The sequence below is a fragment of the Cardiocondyla obscurior genome, linkage group LG06 (assembly GCF_019399895.1).
Source record: "Cardiocondyla obscurior isolate alpha-2009 linkage group LG06, Cobs3.1, whole genome shotgun sequence".
Classification (NCBI taxonomy): domain Eukaryota; kingdom Metazoa; phylum Arthropoda; class Insecta; order Hymenoptera; family Formicidae; genus Cardiocondyla; species Cardiocondyla obscurior.
The window spans coordinates 9,177,614-9,199,671 of NC_091869.1; the positions used below are offsets into that span (position 1 = coordinate 9,177,614).

At 34.5% G+C, this 22,058-nt stretch overlaps 6 protein-coding genes and 1 long non-coding RNA gene across 11 annotated transcripts; 2 read left to right on the top strand and 5 right to left on the bottom strand.

The window, feature by feature from the left end:
• Window positions 1-126: 126 nt before the first annotated feature.
• On the top strand, window positions 127-1,144 carry LOC139103153 (nuclear receptor 2C2-associated protein). 2 transcript variants are annotated; one of them, XM_070657575.1, is made up of 4 exons: window positions 127-194; window positions 282-332; window positions 457-547; window positions 638-1,144. In XM_070657575.1, coding segments are annotated over exons 1-4 (429 nt in total). In that variant the 5' UTR covers window positions 127-192; the 3' UTR covers window positions 923-1,144. The 2 variants fall into 2 exon arrangements, with proteins under 2 accessions (XP_070513676.1, XP_070513677.1); XM_070657576.1 differs by having other exon boundaries at window positions 192-332.
• Window positions 1,057-5,565, bottom strand: LOC139103136 (MAM and LDL-receptor class A domain-containing protein 1). 4 transcript variants are annotated; one of them, XM_070657548.1, is made up of 11 exons: window positions 5,299-5,565; window positions 5,080-5,171; window positions 4,461-4,899; window positions 4,170-4,361; window positions 3,626-3,986; window positions 3,358-3,534; window positions 2,818-3,244; window positions 2,381-2,725; window positions 2,071-2,289; window positions 1,617-1,999; window positions 1,057-1,500 (listed from the first exon to the last, which is right to left on the bottom strand). In XM_070657548.1, the coding sequence occupies exons 2-11, from the start codon at window positions 5,099-5,101 to the stop codon at window positions 1,288-1,290; spliced, it is 2,778 nt and encodes a 925-aa protein (XP_070513649.1). In that variant the 5' UTR covers window positions 5,102-5,171; window positions 5,299-5,565; the 3' UTR covers window positions 1,057-1,287. The 4 variants fall into 4 exon arrangements, with proteins under 4 accessions (XP_070513649.1, XP_070513650.1, XP_070513648.1 ...); XM_070657549.1 differs by having other exon boundaries at window positions 1,057-1,264; window positions 1,335-1,500; window positions 5,080-5,565; XM_070657547.1 differs by having other exon boundaries at window positions 5,080-5,565.
• A 136-nt stretch (window positions 5,566-5,701) lies between these two features.
• Window positions 5,702-8,275, bottom strand: LOC139103148 (serine/threonine-protein kinase nekl-2). The gene is made up of 7 exons (XM_070657564.1): window positions 8,162-8,275; window positions 7,246-7,327; window positions 7,081-7,168; window positions 6,841-7,008; window positions 6,581-6,741; window positions 6,327-6,474; window positions 5,702-6,208 (listed from the first exon to the last, which is right to left on the bottom strand). Exons 2-7 carry the CDS (start codon window positions 7,302-7,304, stop codon window positions 5,936-5,938), a joined length of 897 nt encoding a protein of 298 aa, XP_070513665.1. The 5' UTR covers window positions 7,305-7,327; window positions 8,162-8,275; the 3' UTR covers window positions 5,702-5,935.
• Window positions 8,136-11,772, bottom strand: Duba (Deubiquitinating enzyme A). Its single transcript, XM_070657552.1, has 12 exons — window positions 11,175-11,772; window positions 10,983-11,081; window positions 10,693-10,784; window positions 10,417-10,538; window positions 10,179-10,321; window positions 9,948-10,103; window positions 9,651-9,807; window positions 9,357-9,568; window positions 9,151-9,270; window positions 8,896-9,051; window positions 8,634-8,823; window positions 8,136-8,442 (listed from the first exon to the last, which is right to left on the bottom strand). The coding sequence occupies exons 1-12, from the start codon at window positions 11,319-11,321 to the stop codon at window positions 8,282-8,284; spliced, it is 1,755 nt and encodes a 584-aa protein (XP_070513653.1). The 5' UTR covers window positions 11,322-11,772; the 3' UTR covers window positions 8,136-8,281.
• Window positions 11,773-11,902: 130 nt separating this feature from the next.
• Arp10 (Actin-related protein 10) lies at window positions 11,903-13,743 on the top strand. Its single transcript, XM_070657556.1, has 5 exons — window positions 11,903-12,158; window positions 12,248-12,400; window positions 12,483-12,767; window positions 12,848-13,127; window positions 13,203-13,743. The coding sequence occupies exons 1-5, from the start codon at window positions 12,079-12,081 to the stop codon at window positions 13,533-13,535; spliced, it is 1,131 nt and encodes a 376-aa protein (XP_070513657.1). The 5' UTR covers window positions 11,903-12,078; the 3' UTR covers window positions 13,536-13,743.
• Eif3f1 (eukaryotic translation initiation factor 3 subunit f1) lies at window positions 13,606-15,235 on the bottom strand. The gene is made up of 5 exons (XM_070657562.1): window positions 15,044-15,235; window positions 14,780-14,949; window positions 14,515-14,697; window positions 14,080-14,298; window positions 13,606-13,994 (listed from the first exon to the last, which is right to left on the bottom strand). The coding sequence occupies exons 1-5, from the start codon at window positions 15,150-15,152 to the stop codon at window positions 13,821-13,823; spliced, it is 855 nt and encodes a 284-aa protein (XP_070513663.1). The 5' UTR covers window positions 15,153-15,235; the 3' UTR covers window positions 13,606-13,820.
• Window positions 15,236-15,705: 470 nt separating this feature from the next.
• Window positions 15,706-19,002, bottom strand: LOC139103155 (uncharacterized). Its single transcript, XR_011545838.1, has 7 exons — window positions 18,006-19,002; window positions 17,667-17,823; window positions 17,355-17,550; window positions 17,002-17,197; window positions 16,649-16,844; window positions 16,294-16,491; window positions 15,706-16,139 (listed from the first exon to the last, which is right to left on the bottom strand). It is a non-coding gene; the product is annotated as an uncharacterized lncRNA (long non-coding RNA).
• Window positions 19,003-22,058: the final 3,056 nt, after the last annotated feature.

Genomic DNA, 22,058 nt, shown 5'->3' on the forward strand with positions numbered 1-22,058 from the left:
AAGTGAAGAGCAGTAAAGATGGACGACTCGACCACATTCACCGACGATGGTCGCAAGACTAATGGTCGCAAGACCTATGGTCGCCGCAAGACCAAGCACTAAGCAAGTACGCAAGTAGCGCTGCGCATAGTATGGCGCGTCGATTAGGTTTGGTTAGGTAGATTAAGACAGGTTAAGCTGAAAACATAAATTATGTAAATTGCAGTAAATTGCAAGCACATACTTATTTTGTATTTTCCAATATACTTTTATACACGCATGATGATATAATTTCTTTGTAGGGGAAAAAACGTCGAGATGTCTCTGCTGACAGAAAGTAATTTCGAGTGCCGGTAAGGTTTACGTTTATTAATAAATTAAAATAATAACAGTGATAAGAAAACCCTATTATGAATATACACAATTCCTTAAAATTTAAATTAAATATAATTAATAATGAAATGATGTATTATTCAGGGTGAGCTCTGTGCTAAATAAGAACGTTCAATCTTATGGAAAGAAGTACATGTTTGATAACTGTAGTGAAACATGTTGGAATTCTGACGCAGTGAGTAACCAAGTTTTATCATTACATTAACTCTTTTTATTTAGTTATATAAATTAAGAACAAAATTTAATTATTTTATATATATTTCAGGGAAGTCCACAGTGGGTTTTTATTAATTTTAAAGAAGAACATAGTCTCTCCAGTTTTGAAATACAATTTCAAGGTGGATTTGCTGGAAAGGATTGTCATATAGAAGCTGGTAACGACAGAAAGGACCTGACGATTATTGAATCCTTTTGTCCAGAAGATAAAAATAAATTACAACGATTTAATTTAAAAAGTCAGGTTAGAGCCAAGGCCTTTAAGTTTGTATTTAAGGAGAGTTATGATTTCTTTGGTAGGATTATTATATATAATTTATCGTTATATTCATAATATTTTTTCGTCTTATAATTTTCTACACAAGATACAATTTTTATATTATCGTTAAGAAATTTTTTTTTAATCATAACTTTCAAGATGGGATTTTTTACAAGCGTTTACGTATTTTGTAAAAACTTAAAAAGAAAGGTGATTCTATGATATTCTATTTAAAATAATTTATCTATACAAAATAGTTTGTTTGATAATGAACTAAATATAATATTTTATATAAATCTTGATTATTAACTGTTTGATAAAAAAAAACAATTCCTTACAATATAAAAATTTTATTTTACAATTAACGTAAGCTTTCTCAGGTCTCGTTCTGGATCGGTTGAGCACTGGCTGGTCGAACTTAAAAAAAATTTTTTTTATCATTATTTGCGTGTATTTTTATATATGAATTTTATTTTGTTAGCCTTACTTGCACATGCTAAAGGCTGAAATTTTATATCGTCGACAGCAAAACCTCCATTACTGGCGCTTCCTTCAAGAATAAGTCGATACGGAGTTCGTGCTTCAATCGACACTTGTGCCGACATCCAAACAGGTCGCGGATTATTCAATCCTTTAGCTGTCAGTGACCATAACTGCAATAATCATAAGTTTAGAACAAAAGGGAATTCGTTGCCGCGTGACAAAATTTGTTATATGCACGTCTGGTATAAAAAATGCAAGTTTTTAGTTTTTTATGTAACATTCGTACCGGTTGTTCCTGTTCGCCTTCGCTTTCTCCTTCATTTTCTTCGGCACTTATTTTAATCACTCGCAAAGTGGTAGATTCCTCCACGCCAAAAGCAGCAAACCAAAAGAAAAAACATACAAACTCTTCGTCAGGTGAGGCATTAATGACGGGCGATTGTAACTGAACTTTTATCGATTCTTTATTCGTTGTAAAGATATCAAAGAATACGAAATCACCGGTTGCACCAAACGTTCTATCTAATAATTGAGCCGGCCGATGAGTCAAAAATGCACGCTGCCACATCACAGCACGATCGTTATCAGAAACAGTTGTGTTCTCCCAACCGCATAAATCCTTCTCAAAACTACAATCTTCTGGATGAACAACTGCGCTCATTGGTTTCACTATATATAGAAACATAAATTTAAAGTAAAAGTCGTAACATTACACAAGAAAAATAAGGAGAAATATTTACCACTGCAATTTCCGTTATAAAATGCAATATCGTCAATTCCTATACTACCACTCGCTCTGTTCGGACCCCATGTGCCTTCAAATACGATATTAAAGTCCTTATTTTGATTAATGTTAGTCTGAGCATAATTCCATGTGGGACCTTGATTATTATATAATTGCCATATAGGCTTAGCTCTCGAACTGTCACCTTCTGCTTGCACGTACAATCGTAAAACACCTAAAAAAATTATCGAATTGATTTAAAATTAATTCTGTAATTTGTAATAAAATTCTTTTAAGTAAATTTTCATTAATAAAACTTTATCTACCTAAACTGGGTCCTGTAGAATCGATGAAAGGCTCAAACATAAAGTACCAAAATGTAATACAGAGCGGTTCTTCGGAACCCTTCATCTTTCGACTAACTAGCTGAGCGGTACCACCTCCGGATGTTCGCGAGCCACCTCGAAGACGTGCGAGTCCCAAAAAGTATTCATTACGTCGATTAATTGTATGTCCACTACTATATGGTTTTCTTTGATTTCTTGGACCCAAAACTTGAGTAGCCACCCTTTCCCAGTCGACGCGATCTGGATCTCGTGAGTTGATCCATTCACACTCGTCGATCTCGAAGGTGCAATCTCGCGATATTGGAGCTGCCACTTGAGGTGAAACTGTCAAACCAAACAAATTTAGAAAATGACACTCTGTATAAATACATCGACGTTTAATTTTATGTAAATGTAAAACAATTTTTTTTACTTACCAGGACAAGCACCTGGTCCATATGAAATATCATCGATTGCGATATCTCCCATGCCGATAATTCCTACTGACGCTTCGAAAACTAACTGAAAATCTTCAAGAGAACTGATCGTAACTTGTGACATAAACCAAGCATTGCCAGCATTTCCGGATAGGCCCCAAATCTCTTGCAACTGCGTGTCTGAGCTGCGAAAATGACGAAGATATAACTTTAGGTAACCGATTCCAAATCCAAACATGTGGAACCAAAAGTGCATGCACATCGGTGCATCTGGCATTGTTGCCGGAAAGCTAGAACTTATAAGTTTCGCTGTGTCACCAGGTCTTCGCGGGAAGCTGGAATCAATGAACGCATAACCACCAGCAGTAGCACGATCGGTGGAGCTGTCCATTGCCGGACCGGTCGTGGGGTTTCCGCTTCCACGACTCTGAAAATATACTTTTTTTTAAAAATATTTTTTTATCTATACTGTTTTTTTTTTTATATATACTTTTAAAATTATATTGTCGCATATAAGTGCAAAATTGATATCGTACTTACTATGGTCCAATCGAAATCATCTTCTGCATCGTTATTCCAGTCACAAAAACCACCTGCAAAGTTACAGAATCCAACGCACGATGTACCAGGCTGTAGATCTATATCGTCGATAGCAATATATCCACGATATAAACGTGATGGATCCGTAGCGTCCACTGGTACGCCTTCAATAATTATCTAAATGGTAAGATTATTATTTTAATTTAACTTTTATTAATATCCTTTGTATTTACTTATTAAATTGATAAATCAAATTGTAATAATGTACCGAATGTAATTCAGGATAAGTATAAAGTATTTGCGCTTGCTGCCATGCTCCAAGTGTATAATACTGTGCGTGCCACAGTACACGCTCTTCAACGATTTCTACCGGCTCACAAGGCACTGTTGCTGTGATATTTTCTTCAGGCAATTCTTCAGTCTGTTCTTTCTTAAATGAGAACTCGTCCGTTCCGACGTGGAGCAGTACTCGTAGTCCCGCAATGCTGAGACCATCCATGGTATATTTGAACATAAAACAAGTACCGGAGACTCCAGTGCTGCCTAGCTGTGGACTATGTAAAAGACCTCCGAGACTCTTGAATTTCACGTCCTTCAAAGGTATTTGAGATGTTTCCAGAAAGGCGTATCTAAAATATTAATTCACGATCAAGATTATTTAATGGAATATTACGAAATATTAATGCAAAACTTACATAATAAAAATATAAATGATACGTATGCAAAATATGTGTAACTTCTTTAACAATTTTGATTGAAGAAAATATGTTTTACTGTATATTTTTCGAAAGATAATCCAGTCATTTTTTTACCCTCCTTCCATAGTGCTACTCGTGGCGTCGGTTGATGGTCCACCCAGCCAGTTGGTACCCATTCCAGTACCTGAAGCCCAGTCCAAGGCACCATTACCGTTTTGCCACTCGCAAAGTGGCATTGACGGTGCTGGTCCAAAATCGCAGAACACTTCATCGATGGTGACTGTTGAAGGTGGCGCAGTAGGAAATCTTACAAGTGTGTAAAAGTATAAACGGTATATAAGATTTCACGATTAACATTATAATATTAATATTTTCATAATATTTCATCGTAAAAAAAAGAAAAACCTTTGTGCTGAAGGGTCTCTTTGCGCCAGCGTTGTGGGCTGCGGAGATCTGGGTGGTAAAGACCTTTCCGTGGTGAAAGGCGCGGTGCTACGGGTCGGTAGGATATCCGGTTTGCCTGGCCACTGCCTGGGTTCGATGCGCTCTACTTCATCCAACGGTTCCCGATCGCGATCGACGGAATTGATGGGAGATTGTTCCGAATCGATCGAATCAACGGACTCTGGGTCGTCAACCGCAATACCATTCTTCACGGTATTTCTTTTCGTCCAGATAGGAGTATAAGTAGAATTAACAGCCTCCACAAGATCTATTTGTTCGCCACGCATCGCATTCAAGGTAGCTGGTGGGTACCAGGTCAAACTCCATGAAGAATGCAAGCAAGTACTCAATATTAAGATCCACCACATGTCCGGATATAAATATCGTTCTTGAAATTTATCTGCAAAGAATAAATAAATTAAAATTAAGATAAAGTCAATAAAATGGAAAATTCGTCTCTTATTTACAACTAAAATATAACATTAAAATGAATTAATTTTATAACGTATCTGAAATAGAAAGGAATGGAAGTATATCTTATGTTTTGAAATAGAACTTACTTATTTTTCACAGGACTTACAATTTGACGCGTCGTGTATCATCCATTATCGGATCATTAGGATCCTCGAGATATGATAATTTTAACATGGAGTTTGGTTAACTTTTACTTCGCTGAAAAATATATTATGCTTTTATATAAAATTATATCATAGAAGTAAATTCAAATTTGTAAAAATTAAAAATCTAAATACGTTTTTAAACTATATAATATATTAAAAAAAAATATTAGAGACGTTACCTATTACGGATTTACTACCCACTCTTGCACCAACACTTTGGTTCTTTCTTCTTCAGAACAATTAATAAAAAATTTTTTACGCACTGTATTGTCACGAGAGACTTCGGATGGCAGTGGTAAGTCCGACAGAACGATATCTGTACTAACGAGATGCGAACTGTACGGTTTTCCAGAATCGCCATAGGGCATATGGAAACAGTATAGACACAATTCCGGTCTTAGTTTCCGGTTGTTACGCATCCCGCTGTTCAGGGGAACCCGATGGCAATTCGTCGAACAATGAAATTCCATCGAGGCAGAATGGCGTAATAATAAGATTAAAATCTGACCATTTCCACTGGCGGTAAATCGGTTCCGCGTATCACTTCGCAAACAGCAGGTTTTCAATTACTTAGGCGTGATATATTCACCGTTCATAATTTAATTTCCTCCCGACGATTAATTAATACAGATTATCATTAGCTAACAAAGAGTTTGTATACTGTGCATACGTTATAAAATATGAAAAGTTAGTTCTATAAAAAGTTAAGTCATTAAAAAAATGATACATTAATACGTCATTTAATTTAAATATTGAGTAATGTCTTTTCTTTTCCCCACGAGATTAAAATGTTTATGGAAATGTTATTTAATGAAATTATTTTAATGGATTTAGAAATTTTAAGAAAACATGTGGTCCAAAGTTGTCATGGTCTCGTTCGGCGAGATTAACTTCGCGCCCAAGATTTAGATGTACTCGAATAATGCAAGGAACGAGAAAAGGGCAAAGTACGAGCTGATCGGTGCGAGGTCGACGTAAACTATTCTTTCTCAACATTTTCGATATTAAGTTCACAATGGATGTTGATAACCATTGCGGTAAAGGCTGCGGTGGGCTGTTGTAGATTAATTTCGTAATTTCTGGTAGACTCTGAAATAATAATTAAAAACCTATTTATAATAATATTTGCACGTCTTATCTATGATATTATTTCGATCTTTATGCACAATATGCTATTATTTTATATTTGTCTCATAATTTAATTTACCGTGGCTGGGAATGGAAGTCTCTTCGTAACCATTTCATATAATATAACGCCCATGCTCCATATATCACACTTAAGTTCGTACAGTTGTAAATTCAGCACTTCTGGAGCCATATAATAATAAGATCCTGCATGACAAATTATTGAATCTCTGTAAAATAGAAAAAACTTAATTAAATTTTTATGGCACGGATTTATCGATATATTATATATAATTAATCTGCAACATATCAATTAAAAATTAAATCAATGCGTACTCTTGGATATTTTTTGAAAGACCAAAGTCACCGATTTTAACGATGTCACCGCGACCACCAGTTAACATGATATTTTCTGGTTTTAAGTCTCGGTGAAGAATTTTGTTCGAGTGTATGTGATGCACTCCTAAAATAATTTGTGAAAACAGGTACAGCGCATCCTAATAAACAATATATTTTTTAAATAATCTTCTTTACGATTGATGTGCTTTGTAGTCCGTGAAATATTTGTAAAATTACAATATACAATAGAAAATTACCTCTTCTTTAAGTGGTACTTCCCGTTTTTCTAGTAAATCCTTAAGAGTGCATCGAGTTGCATATTCTAAAAGAATATAGCTATAATTTTTTTTTTTCCATGCTCCATAATAAAATACTATATTTGGATGTCTCAGTTTCTGTAGGCATCGTATCTCATCCAGTATTCTCTGAAATACAAAAACAATGTATTGAATTACACATTTTAATTAAAAAACAAAATTAAATATGCAATTATATACCTCAAAAGGCGAATGATTTGCATTTAAGTCTTGTGTTTTTATAACAAACGGCTTCAAGTCTTTCTTTCTTCTTACCAAGTATACAGTTCTAAAAAAATTTATTATTCTGTAGAATGTAAATTCGATTAATATATGTATAATTGCACATCTCAAATAATAATATACCCAAATGTTCCCTTTCCAAGTATACTTTCAAATCTATAGTCATTTATTCGCACATCCATCTTTGTTTCCGCAAAATATAAAACTGAAATTTTATACCAAACTAAATTTTATTTTAGATAAATGTAAAAATATTTTGCTAGGCTTACGTGAGTCAGCTTATTGAAGGACTATTTTGTTATGGCAGACTATAAATAGAAATATTCTTAACAGTATACATATATATTATTTTTTTTTTATACAATTAAAAGAATAACTTATGTAATTTCAAGGCATTTGAATAAGTATCTAGAGAATTATCCATATAAATTATTAAATCCAATTCTGAAAAGAATGTTTGATGAATTTTTCACCAAAAAACATAAATATTAAAAAAAAAAAACTTATTTTTATCATTTATACTACGACACTTAATATTTAGACGGTTAAATTAAATATCAATATATTAAAATTACAATTAAATGATATTTTATTTATTTCTTTTTTACAAATGCGATGCAGATTTTTCTATAGTGTTGTGACCTAAACTATATTAAGAGAAAACATCACGATTATCAAAGAATATATAGTCTGTCTAAACGAATTGGATACTTTATATTTTAAGATAAATATCAAACTAAAAAAAAAAAAAAAAAAAAAAAAAAGAAAACAACGACAGCAGTTATTATAGTAAAAACTAAAAATTTTTTTATAATTAATTTTGAAAGAAACAATGCAAGTTATTTTGATTTACTTTATAATATAAGGATACCCACAACGAAAACGAAGATACACAGCTACTTTGTAAGTGTTAACAAAGCATCTAACGACTATAACGTACGTACTCATAGAAAACCCCATACGTATGTTATACATTGATAAAAGAGACAAAAAAAAAATGGGAAAAACTCAAATCGTGATTATTGCAACATTTACTCACAGATAAGAAAGCAAATCGCTTTATGTCCTAGCACAATATGGGATTAGATGATATTGCAATATATAAATGTATATATCTTTACTCTGATATCTTTTGAACTTTGTCGTAACCGACTGCATTTCAAGAATTGTTAATAGAACTGTTATTAGACTCTATCGTATTGGCGCTATCGTTTCCAGCGGATGCTGCTACGCGTGACTGCTTCAGGCTGTCCAAGTATTCTTGTTGTGATGTTGCCAATACTTGTGAAAGTATTTGGCTATCTTCCCAATCAGTCAAACCTAAAAAATTAACGAAAAAGGTACATCCTAAGTTTATTTATATATCTTTAATAAAATTTAATTTTTATTAAATAAAAACAGTACATACATATGCAATTTATTCATAAAAAATAAAACTTAAAAAAAAGTTAATAGGGTTTTTTTTTTTTTTTTTAAATATAAAAAAATTATAAAACAAAATGCATTCTTACCGAAAACTTCGGGAGGAAGGCGATTAAACAATGAAATGTCGGGAGATGCATTAGCTTCCTTGCTGCTTCCCGGCACAGGCTCTTGTGGTATCATTTTAACTTCAAAATCCGATGGCAGATGGGATATACTAGATCCTTGAGCCGACTGATGTTGCGGTGATCTTTTATTATATCGTACCGCATCATTAACCTAATAATCGTAACAAGTAATTCTTGTACAATATACTTAAATTTTTTTGCAAAAGTAAAAGACAAAACGGACCTTTGGAGAATTGCGTAAATTATCTTGGCTAGTTTGTGTCGTAGTCGGAGAAGAGGTGTGGCTACGTTGTTGTCCACGACCTCCATGAGAATGAAAGTGTGAATGATTATGTTGTGCGCTCGTAACTGTACTCGTACTGCTACTACTGGCTGAACGCTTAATTCAAAAATCGAGTCTGAGTCTTTCCGTTTCAATAAAAAAAAAAAAAATAAAAAAAAATTAGTATAATACAATAACAATTAGATTTTAACTTACTGCTTTACGCATTTCATTATCACGTAGCCATTGTAAGTAACTCTCTCGAGCTACTTGTTCTTCAATAGCTTCATTAGTTGCCTCCCAATCAGTGGCTTTTATTTTATCCTCTAGCATTGTCTTTTATGAAATTAAAATAGGAAAATTTTTGGGATACTTGCAAAATCAAATAAATTTTTATACCTATTTACGAGGGTAATAATTACCTGCTCGATATGCAATTCTTCACTTTGACGAACTGCGTCTGATATCAAAGCACGATCGGCAGAACCAGGATTATATGACGGTAAACCAAGTCCAACACCAATAGTTGCTTTAAATGGATCAACTATACTGTTATAATGACTGTTACGTTGGTACGACAGTCTAATTGGTTCATTATCGCTTTCCACCATAGTATGAAAAATATTGATAGGTTCTATTAAAAACAAAAAAAATTATTCAATAGTTTAATTAAATAACGCGTAAATTTTTCTAATATAAATTAAAAAAAGACATACCAGCACTATAACAATATAATTGGATACTACGATTGTACATTTCTGACATAGCTTGCATTTCTATATGATTCCCATGGACATACTCTTGTCTTTTTCTGTCGACATAGGTGCTAAAATCTTCCGCCACAAAATGCGAAAAAAATTCCTGATTAGAAGCCTAAAAGATAAACACATTTTTTTTATTAGATTGCATTAAAATAATATACTTATATTATTTTAATAAATATTTTAATAAATTTATATATATAAAATATTTTAATAAATAAAATAATATTATCTTATTAATGTTACACTTACAATATAATCCATACAGTGTTTTCGAACTATTCCATGCATTTCCTGATCACCATAAACCTGATCTGCTACTGCTCTAAATAAGCAAGCTCCATCTTCTGCCATCTTTTTTAACACAAGACCCTTTTTCTTGAGGCGTTTTTCAAACCATCTATCTTTCTAAATATTTTTAGACACAAAATGTAATTTATATTAGATACTGCATTGTAATTATATAATATTTAACATTCTTACCTCCTGCCATTCAGCTAATGTAAGATTATTTTCAGTACGTCCTATATACTCATCTCCACTGTTGTAACCATTTGCCAATTCATGTTCCAAATTTGGAGCATTTCCAACGATGCTTACTCTCCCACTTACGCTAGGATCTGCCCCTAAATAAATTAAAATTATTATTTCACATTTTTATTCAATTAAATATACGCTATACAATAAAAAAAAAAAAAAAAAAAAAAAATTGTTTAATTACCTTGTGAGTTACACGAAGCTGCAGGTGGAGTAGCCTGCCTTTCTCGCTCCCTTTCTCTCTCTCTTTCTCTACCCCTATCCCTCTCTCGTTCGCGCTTTGTGCGCGAAGGTCTACCAATACAGCTATTAAAAAAAGATTAGTAGATTCCTTATTAAATATTAGCATAAACCTATACTATAAAAGCGTGCAAATCCGTTTGTATAACCTATTTTACATAAAATTACAAAAGAAGTATATTTTGTAGCGTCCATTTTTTTTCGCGCTATTTTCAAATACCTGTGAGGACTGACTCTCTGTCTATGACGTTTACCATGACTCGGCCCACTCCCATCTTCGTAATGTTTGTCTTCTAGACGATCAACATTAGTCTGTAATAAAAATATTATTATTAAATAAATTTCGTATTATTATACAAAAAAATCGTATTATTATTAAATAAATAGTAATCTCTTTAGCCATATTGCAGTTTCATGTTCAACAGCATAATATAATTAACATTTATAATATTGTTAATATATTAAATATTAAAACAACTCAAAGAAAGATTAATCTCCTATGTGACATACCTCGTACGAGTTGCCAGTCAACACGAGGGAACTGCTGTGGGATCCATGATCGCTTTGGACTCCATGTAGGTCGACAGCGAAGCCGCTGGCACCCCGCACCTAATCATCGAGTTGGCAAAACTTCTGTTTTAGAATTTGCCCCTTTAAGCAGAGAGACAGAGCAAAGTCCGGAAATCACGTTCCATCTCTCACCTGATAAGGACTGTTCGGGAGCGCGATGCTGCCGGAACTGTGCTCATTCTGCACTACCCCGTGATGGACGTCGACCTCGGATCCGGCGCCTCCCTCGCGATTCCTGTCCTTCGGCGCATTCGCCTTCTTCTTCGATAAAATCGTCATGATCTTGACCGATCAATTCCTGTCTTTATCTCTCTCTCTCTCTCTCTGTCTCTCTCTTTTTCTCTCTTCGTCTGTCTCGTCTTCGTTGTAGAGTGATAAAGTCAAAGACAGTTTCGCGATTGCTTGTGAAAGCGATTGGAAATCCGATCACTCTCGCAACCGCCAGCGGTATCGTCAGTGCACCTATTACTTTTTTTTTTTTTTCTTCACGAACGAGGTGACGAATGGACCTCCGCGCGGACGATCGCGCACCTTTTCTCGCCCTCCCTCGGCCTCGGCACCACGTTTACACCAACGTTCTTTCGCCGCTCGTACCACAGAAAACCTTAATCAGGATAACGATGTCCTGCAATCACCGACGCACAGCATGCCCCAGCGAAAGCGAGACGACCTCGTTGATCGCTGCTATGCCTGGAATGTTTTGTCAGACGGCCATATTTGTCTCACTCGCCACGGCTTCAAAGAATGGAAATGTGGTAGACGGCCAGTCATAGAACAGTCAGACAGTGGTCTTCCGCTTAGCAGCGCAAATCCCTAGCAGTTACCTTTGCTTCTCAGCGGAACAAGATGGCGAGGGTCGCCTTGACTGATGTCAGAAAATGGCGGATCATCGATTGCGAGTATCGACTACGATTGGTTAATGGCCTCTTAGTGGATGAGAAGCTTGGTTTTTACAGCTGTTCGTCTGTCAAATTATTTGTACAATATTAAGATTTATTAAAACACATACGAGAAACGTACAAACGTAACAGACAAAATGCTTCGCGGGTATGAAGGCGTGAGATACATCTCGGATAAGCAAATGGTAGTATTCGATATCGGTAGCGCGTACACAAAGTGAGTATCACAGAAGGAAGAGTGATTTTAACGATTTGTCTTTTTAATTCGACGCGATAGATTTGCATAATAAATTTGTTATGACGCAGGTTTGGCTACGCGGGAGAAGTTTCTCCACGTGGTATTATTCGAACAGAAGTAAGATGCTCTGAAACGAAGAAAACACGCAAAATTATTGATTATAAGGACACTGAGGATTTATATCAATTACTCGTAGATTTTTTTCATTTATTGTTTTTTAAGTAAGACCATAAAACCAAGTTTTAGAATTTTTATTATAATGTGTTTTAGAATTTTTATTTTAATGAAACTTATGTGTCACAGGTATGTTGTGATAAGCCCAAAAGATGCAAGAATATTGCTCTTGGAATCTCCACTAGCAGTTACATCATTTAGAGATACCCTGGCAAAAGTAATGTTTAGGCACTTTGAAATTGGTTCTATACTGTTTCTACCAAGTCACTTAGCAACAATCAGCACCCTTGGTGTTGATACTGCTTTAGTATTGGATGTTGGATATCAAGAAGCAACTCTGATTCCTATCTTTGAAGGAATACCAATACTGAAAGCCTGGCAAGCATTACCTTTAGGTGGACAAATTATACACGAGTGAGTTGCATCTTTTCTTTTTTTTTTTTTACATCAAAATTTGCATTAAACTTAGACACAATAAATTCTATTCTTTGTAGGAATTTAGGAAAATACTTTCAAAGCATGGCAAACAGTCTAGATTTGCCAGAAATGACATTAGAAGATATTAAAGTAAGAACATGTTTTGTAACTACATTAGATAGATCAGCAAAGTTAGGAACTGAAGATGCTCCAGCTCCTCCTCCTGATATCACATACCCTGGTGTTAAAAAAATAATAATACCTGGAGAGATAAGAGAAAAGGCATTCGAGATATTATGGGAAAGAGACAATGATAATCTTTCTTTGCCCACTATGATACTCGACGCTATTGTTAAGGTAAAATAAATTTTTATTGAATTTTTTGTCATATTGTACTCTGTTATGACATTACATTGTTTAATTTTTTATCAGTGTCCATTGGATACGAGACATATGCTGGCTCAAAACATAATTCTCATTGGAGGAACAACTATGGCAAAAGGTTTCGCGAGTCGTCTAAAGTCAGAATTGCTGACTTTAGTTAAAAGCGATCTGTATAACAATAAGTTAAAAGTGACATCGTTCAAATTTCATACGGCACCTAGTAAACCGAATTACACGGCATGGTTAGGCGGTGCTATTTTTGGCACGACGGATCTCCCATTACGATGTTTAACAAAAGAAATGTATTTAAAAAGAAGTCGCGTTCCCGATTGGTCTAATCTTATAGATAATCAAAAAGACGAAACTTCTTACGAGATATAAAACTAAATGTTAATAGTACAGGATTTAAGAAGGCAAGTAATTTTTTAATTTATTACTGTAGTAATAGTAATTATTTATAAAATGCATATTGTATATATAATGGCATCATTAATGATGCGCTTTTCATACTATATAAATTACAATTGCAATTTCACAAAATACTGTTGTAATCCCTATTGATTAATAAGATTTAAAATAGTGAAGTTAAGAGTGTACTTGCTATTAATATTTTTTTTCTTCTTTGTATTATATATTTGTATAACGTGAAGAATTAAGTGGTTTTAATCATAGAGTTGTAAGCAAAGTGAGTTTCTCATTAAGCTGCAACTGCGTTTTTATCAATTGAGATAATGCAACAACCATCAAAAGATCTTTAACATTACTATTAAACATTTCATCGAATTGATCGCTTGTCATTTTCGGCACAGAATGTACCATATCTAGAAGGGCTCTACCTACCTAAAATAGTAAAATAATTATATATCTTAGCTAAATAATAGAATGCATTTACAAATAAGAACAAATGCTTCATATTTGTACTTACTTGATTATCTGGCAACTGTTTTCCTGCTAGAACATCATCAACATATACCAATACTTGTTCCAACATTAAAGAAAGTTTGGAGCAAGCCTCTGAGACTTGTGCAAGATCCATCATAGGTTCTATCCCTCCAGCAGATTTTATTCCAGATTGTACATGAGATGGCAACTGAGTTTTTGAACACAATTGTAATCCCACCACTTCTGGTTCATAGCACATAATCTATTTTATAAAAATGTTTAACAATCATAAAAATACTCTTTAGGCAGCATTATGTATTGTAATGCCTTCTGCATGCCAGTGCAATTTTTTTATTTATTTATTTAAAAAATTTTTTTTATTTATTTATTTATTTTTTTTTTTCCTCCACTGCAGGCTATATCAATCGCGTTGGTGTGCAGGAGGCATAAGATGTTTATTGCACATATTCTGACAAACCTGAACTTTGACAGGAGTAAACATAGAACCTTGTTTGCCATTAGGTACACCCAATGGAACGCAAACGTAAGCTTTGATCGCCATCCTTGTTGTATTTGTCAACGTGGTGTCGACAGTCAAGTGCACTGGGTTATTGCACTCTCGCACATAATACTCGTGAATAACAGATGAATGTGTGGTGACCTGCAATATGTTTTATTAATTGTGAACTATCAAAAAGATTATACGAGAAAAAAAAAGTTATGGATTACGAGCATGAAATAACCTCGTTGCCGGTAGCCCACCAACCGACGATATTCTCTTGCGCGTTGACGCGATGATTCAAATCATACAAGTCCATGCCATAAGTTAGATCAGCCTCAACCTGACTCTCGGATTCCTTGTGCGGCACGCAAAAACAGTTCGTCACCTCGACAATTCCCTTTTCCGCGGTACCTGGAACATACGTATGACACGTGTCACTGGAAATCGACGAGATCACGTCTTTTCTGCGGCCGGACACGATTTCAGAAGAGAAATTGATAAATACCCAGTAAGGTGCCGATAACGCGTAACGACTCCGCTTTTCGGCGTTCGTATGCATCGACAATTTGAAATAAAACCACGGGATGCACTTTGACAGTGAGGTTAAGCGCCATATTTACGGTACGAAAGGATCGTGAAGAACGCAAAAAACTTGAGGAACGAGGAACATAACCTGACGTCCGTGAAAGGCGCTGAGGCGCAAGGGTGCTGTACACTACCGCCACCAACATTTCAGCATCGGCGCTAGATCATATAAATACCGCCATACACTTAGCAGACAAATTTAATATTTCTTATTTTCAACTATCCTAATCGCTTGCTTTGTTTGCGCAAGTTAAGGAAAACACTTATAATTTAGAAATTAATAGTTTTCATTTCAATATGTTTTTTAACTCGTTATTATTTATAATATTATTTAAATTAATATTGAGAAGCAAAAAAAAATTAATGGAATAAAAATGTGCCGCTTGATCTCCGCCCGAAATTCGCCCGCACGCCGATACTCGCGTCGCGAAATAAATTTTTATTGTTTTTTAATATAAATTTAAAGAAAGTTATGCGGAACAAGAGTGTCCCGCGTTATCTCCGCTTGAAATCCACCCGCACGCCGATGATCGCCGATACTCGCACCGCGAATTAATTTTTCTTTGCTTCTCAATATTAAATTAAATAATATTATTAATAGTAACAAGTTTCCCAATTTTTTTTTTAATTAAAAAGAAAAAAATTAAAAAATCGATCTTTCTATACTTTATCGATGTATTTTAAAATTAAAAAAATTATTTAAATAAAACGTAAGCACTCTACTAAATTTAATAAAACCGAATTAGAGTCAAAAGATTAACTTAGAACCTTCAAAATCATTAACTTTAAGAGATTTTTATTTTAATTTATAAAACATACATGTCACTTTTTATTAGTTAAATTATTAATATTTTCCGTTGACTTACAAGCTTCAGATTTTGTGAAGCAAAAGTAGAATGATGAAACTGTAATGTAATGCCAACGGAACCCTCGAGAAAGCAGCAGAAGTCCCCCTCATCAAATACAGATCCCAGTAAAAATTCTGTGGCCTTCCAAGTACTCCAATCACAAGATAACTGAAATATATATTTTAGAATTAAAAAACTTATTGAAATGTAACATGGGCACTCTACTACATTAAATAAAAACGATTTTAAATCAAAAATTTAACTTCAAAGCCTGAAAAAAATTTATTTAAGAGTAACTCTATTTTTAACCTATAACACATACCTGTCACTTTTTTAAAGTCTTAATAAAAATAGTTCCAATTGATGTAGAGCCTTGGAACTTTTTGAAGAACAAGAAGAATGTTCAAAATTGATGGAAAATCCAACGGGACAATCGAGGATGCACCAGAACATTTTTAAAAAAATCCTGAAGCACAGCAGTATATTCTGTGGCCCTCCAAGCGTTTCAATCACATGATATCTGAAATATAAAATTATTTACAGTTAAGAGAATAATTTAATTGTATTTAAAACATTCTAGTACACTTAAATAAACCGAATTTAGATCAGAAATTTAACTGAGAAGCTTCAAAAAAATTAATTTAACAATATCTCCACTTTTAACCTCAAACACATACCTGTCACTTTTCAAACGCTTATTAAAAATACTTCCCGTCGATTCACAGGCTTGAAACGTTTTGGGCAGCAAGAATAAGGTTCAAATTTAATGGAAAATCCAACAGAATAGCCGTGGAAGCAGCAGAACTTTCTTGACAATGTGTAGAAGCACAGGAAAACTTTTCTGACCCTCACAACTCTCAAGTCACCAGCAAACTGAAATATAAATTCATTTACAGTTAGGAGAAATATTAAATTGTAATTAAAACACTCTAATACATTGAATAAGAACAATTTTAAGTTAGAAATTTAACTTGAAAGCCTGAAAATAATTAATTTAAGAGTAACTCTACTTTTAACCTCAAACACGTACCTGTCACTTTTCACACTCTTAATAAAAATAGTTCTCGTCGTTGCACAGGCTTGGCACTTTCTGGACAGCAAGAGGAAGGTTCAAATTTGATAAAAAATCCAACGGGGCACTCGAAGAATACGCAGAACTAATTTCACAATTTGTTCAAGTGCAGTGAAACTTCTGTGACCCTCGCAGAACACCAATCACCAAAAATCTGAAATAAAAAATTATTTACAGTTAACAGAATATTTCAATTGTATTTAAAACACTCTAATACACTTAAATAAACCGAATTTTAGTCTGAAATTTAACTTAGAAGCCTGAAAAAAATTTATTTAAATGTAACTTTACTATTAACCTAAAACACATACCTGTCACTTTTAAAACACTTATAAAAAATAGTTCCCATTGATGTAGAGCCTTGGAACTGTTTGGGCAGCAAGAGGGAGGTTTAAATTTAATGAAAAATCCAACCAAGCACTCGAGGAAATCGCAGAACTATTTTCACAACTTGTTCAAGTGCAGTGAAACTTCTGTGACCCTCGCAGAACACCAATCACCAAAAATCTAAAATAAAAAATTATTTACAGTTAACAGAATAATTCAATTGTATTTAGAACACTCTACTACACTTAAATAAACCGAATTTTAGTCTGAAATTTAACTTAGAAGCCTGAACTCACTCTGCAAAGTGTTAGTGCTATCTGGAGTACTAAGTAAGTCGAGGATTTTTCTCTTGCACCAGGAATGGTCGGAAAAACTTCTGCAGCTTCCCCGGGTCTCCGAACGGTTTCCTTGGTTAATTTTCGTCGCGATCCTTTCGTCCCCAAAGCCCCAAACCTGTAAATAAAGCAGAAGTATTTTTAAATTAAAACTAAAAATCTCATAAGTGACACTTTGAGGTTAAAGTTATATTTTGACTATTTTCTCACTTTTTAATTAACTGAGGCTCTCGGGCAATCTAAAATCGGTCCCTCACAATGGAGGAGAGTATTTTAATTAAATTCTAATGCATGACATACCTGAATTAACTCTGCAAAGTGTCAGTGCTATCTGGAGTACTGGGTAAGTCGAGGATTTTTCTCTTGCACCAGGAATGGTCAGAGGGACCTCTGCAACTTCCCCGAGTCTCCGGACGGTTTCTTTGGTTACTTTTCGTCGCGAACCTTTCGTCCCCAAAGCGCCAAACCTGTAAATAAAGCAGAAGTATTTTTAAATTAAAACTAAAAATCTCATAAGTGACACTTTGAGGTTAAAGTTATATTTTGACTATTTTCTCACTTTTTAATTAACTGAGGCTCTCGGGCAATCTAAAATCGGTCCCTCACGATAAAGGAGGGTACTCTAATTAAATTCTAACGCATGACATACCTGAATTCACTCTGCAAAGTGTTAGTGCTATCTGGAGTACAGGGTAAGTCGAGGATTTTTCTCTTGCACCAGGAATGGTCAGAGGGACCTCTGCAACTTCCCCGAGTCTCCGGACGGTTTCTTTGGTTACTTTTCGTCGCGAACCTTTCGTCCCCAAAGCGCCAAACCTGTAAATAAAGCAGAAGTATTTTTAAATTAAAACTAAAAATCTCATAAGTGACACTTTGAGGTTAAAGTTATATTTTGACTATTTTCTCACTTTTTAATTAACTGAGGCTCTCGGGCAATCTAAAATCGGTCCCTCACGATAAAGGAGGGTACTCTAATTAAATTCTAACGCATGACATACCTGAATTCACTCTGCAAAGTGTTAGTGCTATCTGGAGTACAGGGTAAGTCGAGGATTTTTCTCTTGCACCAGGAATGGTCAGAGGGACTTCTGCGGCTTCCCCGGGTCTCCGGACGATTTCTTTGGTTAGTTTCCGTCGCGAACCTTTCGTCCCCAAAGCGCCAAACCTGTAAATAAAGCAGAAGTATTTTTAAATTAAAACTAAAAATCTCATAAGTGACACTTTGAGGTTAAAGTTATATTTTGACTATTTTCTCACTTTTTAATTAACTGAGGCTCTCGGGCAATCTAAAATCAGTCCCTCACGATAGAGGAGGGTACTCTAATTAAATTCTAACGCATAACATACCTGAATTCACTCTGCAAAGTGTTAGTGCTATCTGGAGTACTGGGTAAGTCAAGGATTTTTCGCTTGCACCAGGAATGGTCAGAAAAACTTCTGCGGCTTCCCCGGGTCTCCGGACGATTTCTTTGGTTAGTTTCCGTTGCGAACCTTTCGTCTCCAAAGCGCCAAACCTGTAAATAAAGCAGAAGTATTTTTAAATTAAAACTAAAGATCTCATAAGTGACACTTTGAGTTAAAGTTACATTTTGACTATTTTCTCACTTTTTAATTAATTGAGGCTCTCGAGCAATCTAAAATCGGTCCCTCACAATAGAAAAAAGTACTCTAATTAAATTCTAACGCATGACATACCTGAATTCACTCTGCAAAGTGTTAGTGCTATCTGAAGTACTGGGTAAGTCGAGGAATTTTCTCTTGCACCAGGAATGGTCAGAGAGACTTCTGCGGCTTCCCCAAGTCTCCTGACGGTTTCCTTGGTTAGTTTCCGTCGCGAACCTTTCGTCCCCAAAGCGCCAAACTTGTAAATAAAGCAGAAGTATTTTTAAATTAAAACTTAAAATCTCATAAGTGACACTTTGAGGTTAAAGTTATATTTTGACTATTTTCTCACTTTTTAATTAATTGAGGCTCTCGAGCAATTTAAAATCGGTCTCTCACGATAGAGGAGGGTACTCTAATTAAATTCTAACGCATGACATACCTGAATTCACTCTGCAAAGTGTTAGTGCTATCTGTGGTACTGGGTAAGTCGAGGAATTTTCTCTTGCACCAGGAATTGTCAGAGAGACTTCTGCGGCTTCCCCGGAACTCCGGATGGTCTCGTTGGTTAGCTGCCGTCACGTATCTTTTGCGTATAAAGTTTAAAGCCTGTAAAACAAATAGGAATATTTGTTTTTCTGACTTTAAACTTTAATCAATAACACATACCTGTCACTTTTGAAACTTTTATAAAAATTAGTTTCCGTTGATGCACAGTCTTGGCACTTTGTGGGAATAAAAAAGACGGTTTAAATTAGTTAAAAAATCCAACCGGACACTCGAGGAAACAGTTGATCTCCCACAAACGAATAAAATAAGCATAAAATATTTCGCGTAAAATATTCACCAATGGAAACACAGCATTAATACTGGCATTCATGAAACGATTTGATTAATAAAATATTGTAAAAATACTTAACAAATAGCATTAAATTGTTGTAAATTAACGTGCAAAATACGATTCAGTATAAAAATTTATAAATAACGCCAAAAACACGTTCAAAATGTCACTTGATTATTTTCAACCAATAGAAACACAGCATTAGTACTGACATTCATGAAACGATTCGATTAATAAAATATTGTAAAAATAATTAATAAATAGCATTAAATTGTTGTAAACTAACTTGCAAAATACGATTTAGTATAAAAATTTATAAATAACGCCAAAAACACGTGCAAAATGTCACTTGATTATTTTCAACCAATAGGAACACAGCATTAGTACTGACATTCATGAAACGACTCGATTAATAAAATATTGTAAAAATAATTAATAAATAGCATTAATTGTTGTAAACTAATTTGCAAAATACGATTTAGTATAAAAATTTATAAATAACGCCAAAAACACGTGCAAAATGTCACTGGATTATTTTCAACCAATAGGAACACAGCATTAGTACTGACATTCATGAAACGACTCGATTAATAAAATATTGTAAAAATAATTAATAAATAGCATTAATTGTTATAAACTAACTTGCAAAATACGATTTAGTATAAAAATTTATAAATAACGCCAAAAACACGTGCAAAATGTCACTCAATAAATTTCAACCAATAGGAACACAGCATTAGTACTGACATTCATGAAACGACTCGATTAATAAAATATTGTAAAAATAATTAATAAATAGCATTAATTGTTGTAAATTAACTTGCAAAATACGATTTAGTATAAAAATTTATAAATGACGCCAAAAACACGTGCAAAATGTCACTGGATTATTTTCAACCAATAGGAACACAGCATTAGTACTGACATTCATGAAACGACTCAATTAATAAAATATTGTAAAAATAATTAATAAATAGCATTAATTGTTGTAAACTAACTTGCAAAATACGATTTAGTATAAAAATTTATAAATAACGCCAAAAACCCGTGCAAAATGTCACTCCATAAATTTCAACCAATAGGAACACAGCATTAGTACTGACATTCATGAAACGACATAGGGAAAAAATGGTAGGTGTTGGGGGAAGTTTCCGCGGTCATTCTACCGACGACTTTTGACCGAGCAACAAGGTGACGTAAACCTTGCTTGAAGTGACAGTTAGATTTTTGTGTCGGGATCCAAGGTTAATAGAAAGTGTCGTGGACTATCCTGCGAGTGTCTACCGCGGTAGGAATGTTTTATATCGCGGCCCGTTTTATACCGATGCTTCGTGCAGAAATCTAAAATTTAACGAAAAAAGTGGTCGCGCGTTTTGAATAACGGTAGAGATAAAAAGCGGGATAGTGAATACCCCTCGGTGGGGGTAACACAAGGGGGTAAAGAATATCCCGCGCGATAGTAGGGAAAACATTGAAGGGGTTGGGGGAAGTTTTCGCGGTCATTCTACCGACGACTTTTGACCGCGCAACAAGGTGACGTGGACCTCGCTTGAAGTGACAGTTAGATTCTTGTGTCGGGATTCAAGGTTAATAGGAAGTGTCGTGGACTATCCCGCGAGTGTCTACCGCAGTAGGAATATTTTATATCGCGGCGCGTTTTATACCGGTGCTTCGTGCAAGTTTTGTGTCGTTCGTTACACCGACCGAAGGATTAAAGTGACAGTTAGACCGCGTTTACGTCTCAGGGTCGTGTTTAAAGATTTAACGGGAGTGTCGTGAATATACCGCGAGTGATCTAGTGCGCGGAGAACGTTATTTTATCATAAAACAAGAATGCTTTTTCGTGATCGGAATATTGTTTCGCGCTTTCGGGATATAGTAATTCGCGTTTTAATTTATTTTTTAATTGA

Excerpts from the sequence above, each read along its gene's own strand:
- Duba (XM_070657552.1), bottom strand. The coding sequence starts at position 11,321 with ATGACGATTTTATCGAAGAAGAAGGCGAATGCGCCGAAGGACAGGAAT. Across the intron at positions 10,104-10,178 it reads CATTAGCTGAATGGCAGGAG|AAAGATAGATGGTTTGAAAA; the intron begins GTAAGAATGTTA and ends AAAAATATTTAG. Across the intron at positions 8,824-8,895 it reads ATTTACGCAATTCTCCAAAG|GTTAATGATGCGGTACGATA; the intron begins GTCCGTTTTGTC and ends TACGATTATTAG.
- LOC139103148 (XM_070657564.1), bottom strand. The coding sequence starts at position 7,304 with ATGGATGTGCGAATAAATGACTATAGATTTGAAAGTATACTTGGAAAG. Across the intron at positions 6,475-6,580 it reads CTTTCAAAAAATATCCAAGA|AGATTCAATAATTTGTCATG; the intron begins GTACGCATTGAT and ends TCTATTTTACAG. Across the intron at positions 6,209-6,326 it reads GACTTCCATTCCCAGCCACG|AGTCTACCAGAAATTACGAA; the intron begins GTAAATTAAATT and ends TTATTATTTCAG.
- LOC139103136 (XM_070657548.1), bottom strand. The coding sequence starts at position 5,101 with ATGATACACGACGCGTCAAATT. Across the intron at positions 3,987-4,169 it reads AGTAGCACTATGGAAGGAGG|ATACGCCTTTCTGGAAACAT; the intron begins GTAAAAAAATGA and ends TTAATATTTTAG. Across the intron at positions 2,000-2,070 it reads TTATAACGGAAATTGCAGTG|TGAAACCAATGAGCGCAGTT; the intron begins GTAAATATTTCT and ends TTCTATATATAG.
- LOC139103153 (XM_070657575.1), top strand. Across the intron at positions 333-456 it reads GAAAGTAATTTCGAGTGCCG|GGTGAGCTCTGTGCTAAATA; the intron begins GTAAGGTTTACG and ends TGTATTATTCAG. Across the intron at positions 548-637 it reads CATGTTGGAATTCTGACGCA|GGAAGTCCACAGTGGGTTTT; the intron begins GTGAGTAACCAA and ends TATATATTTCAG.
- Eif3f1 (XM_070657562.1), bottom strand. The coding sequence starts at position 15,152 with ATGGCGCTTAACCTCACTGTCAAAGTGCATCCCGTGGTTTTATTTCAA. Across the intron at positions 14,950-15,043 it reads CGTTATCGGCACCTTACTGG|GTACCGCGGAAAAGGGAATT; the intron begins GTATTTATCAAT and ends CGTATGTTCCAG. Across the intron at positions 14,698-14,779 it reads GGTGGGCTACCGGCAACGAG|GTCACCACACATTCATCTGT; the intron begins GTTATTTCATGC and ends AACATATTGCAG.
- Arp10 (XM_070657556.1), top strand. The coding sequence starts at position 12,079 with ATGCTTCGCGGGTATGAAGGCGTGAGATACATCTCGGATAAGCAAATG. Across the intron at positions 12,159-12,247 it reads ATCGGTAGCGCGTACACAAA|GTTTGGCTACGCGGGAGAAG; the intron begins GTGAGTATCACA and ends GTTATGACGCAG. Across the intron at positions 13,128-13,202 it reads TACTCGACGCTATTGTTAAG|TGTCCATTGGATACGAGACA; the intron begins GTAAAATAAATT and ends ATTTTTTATCAG.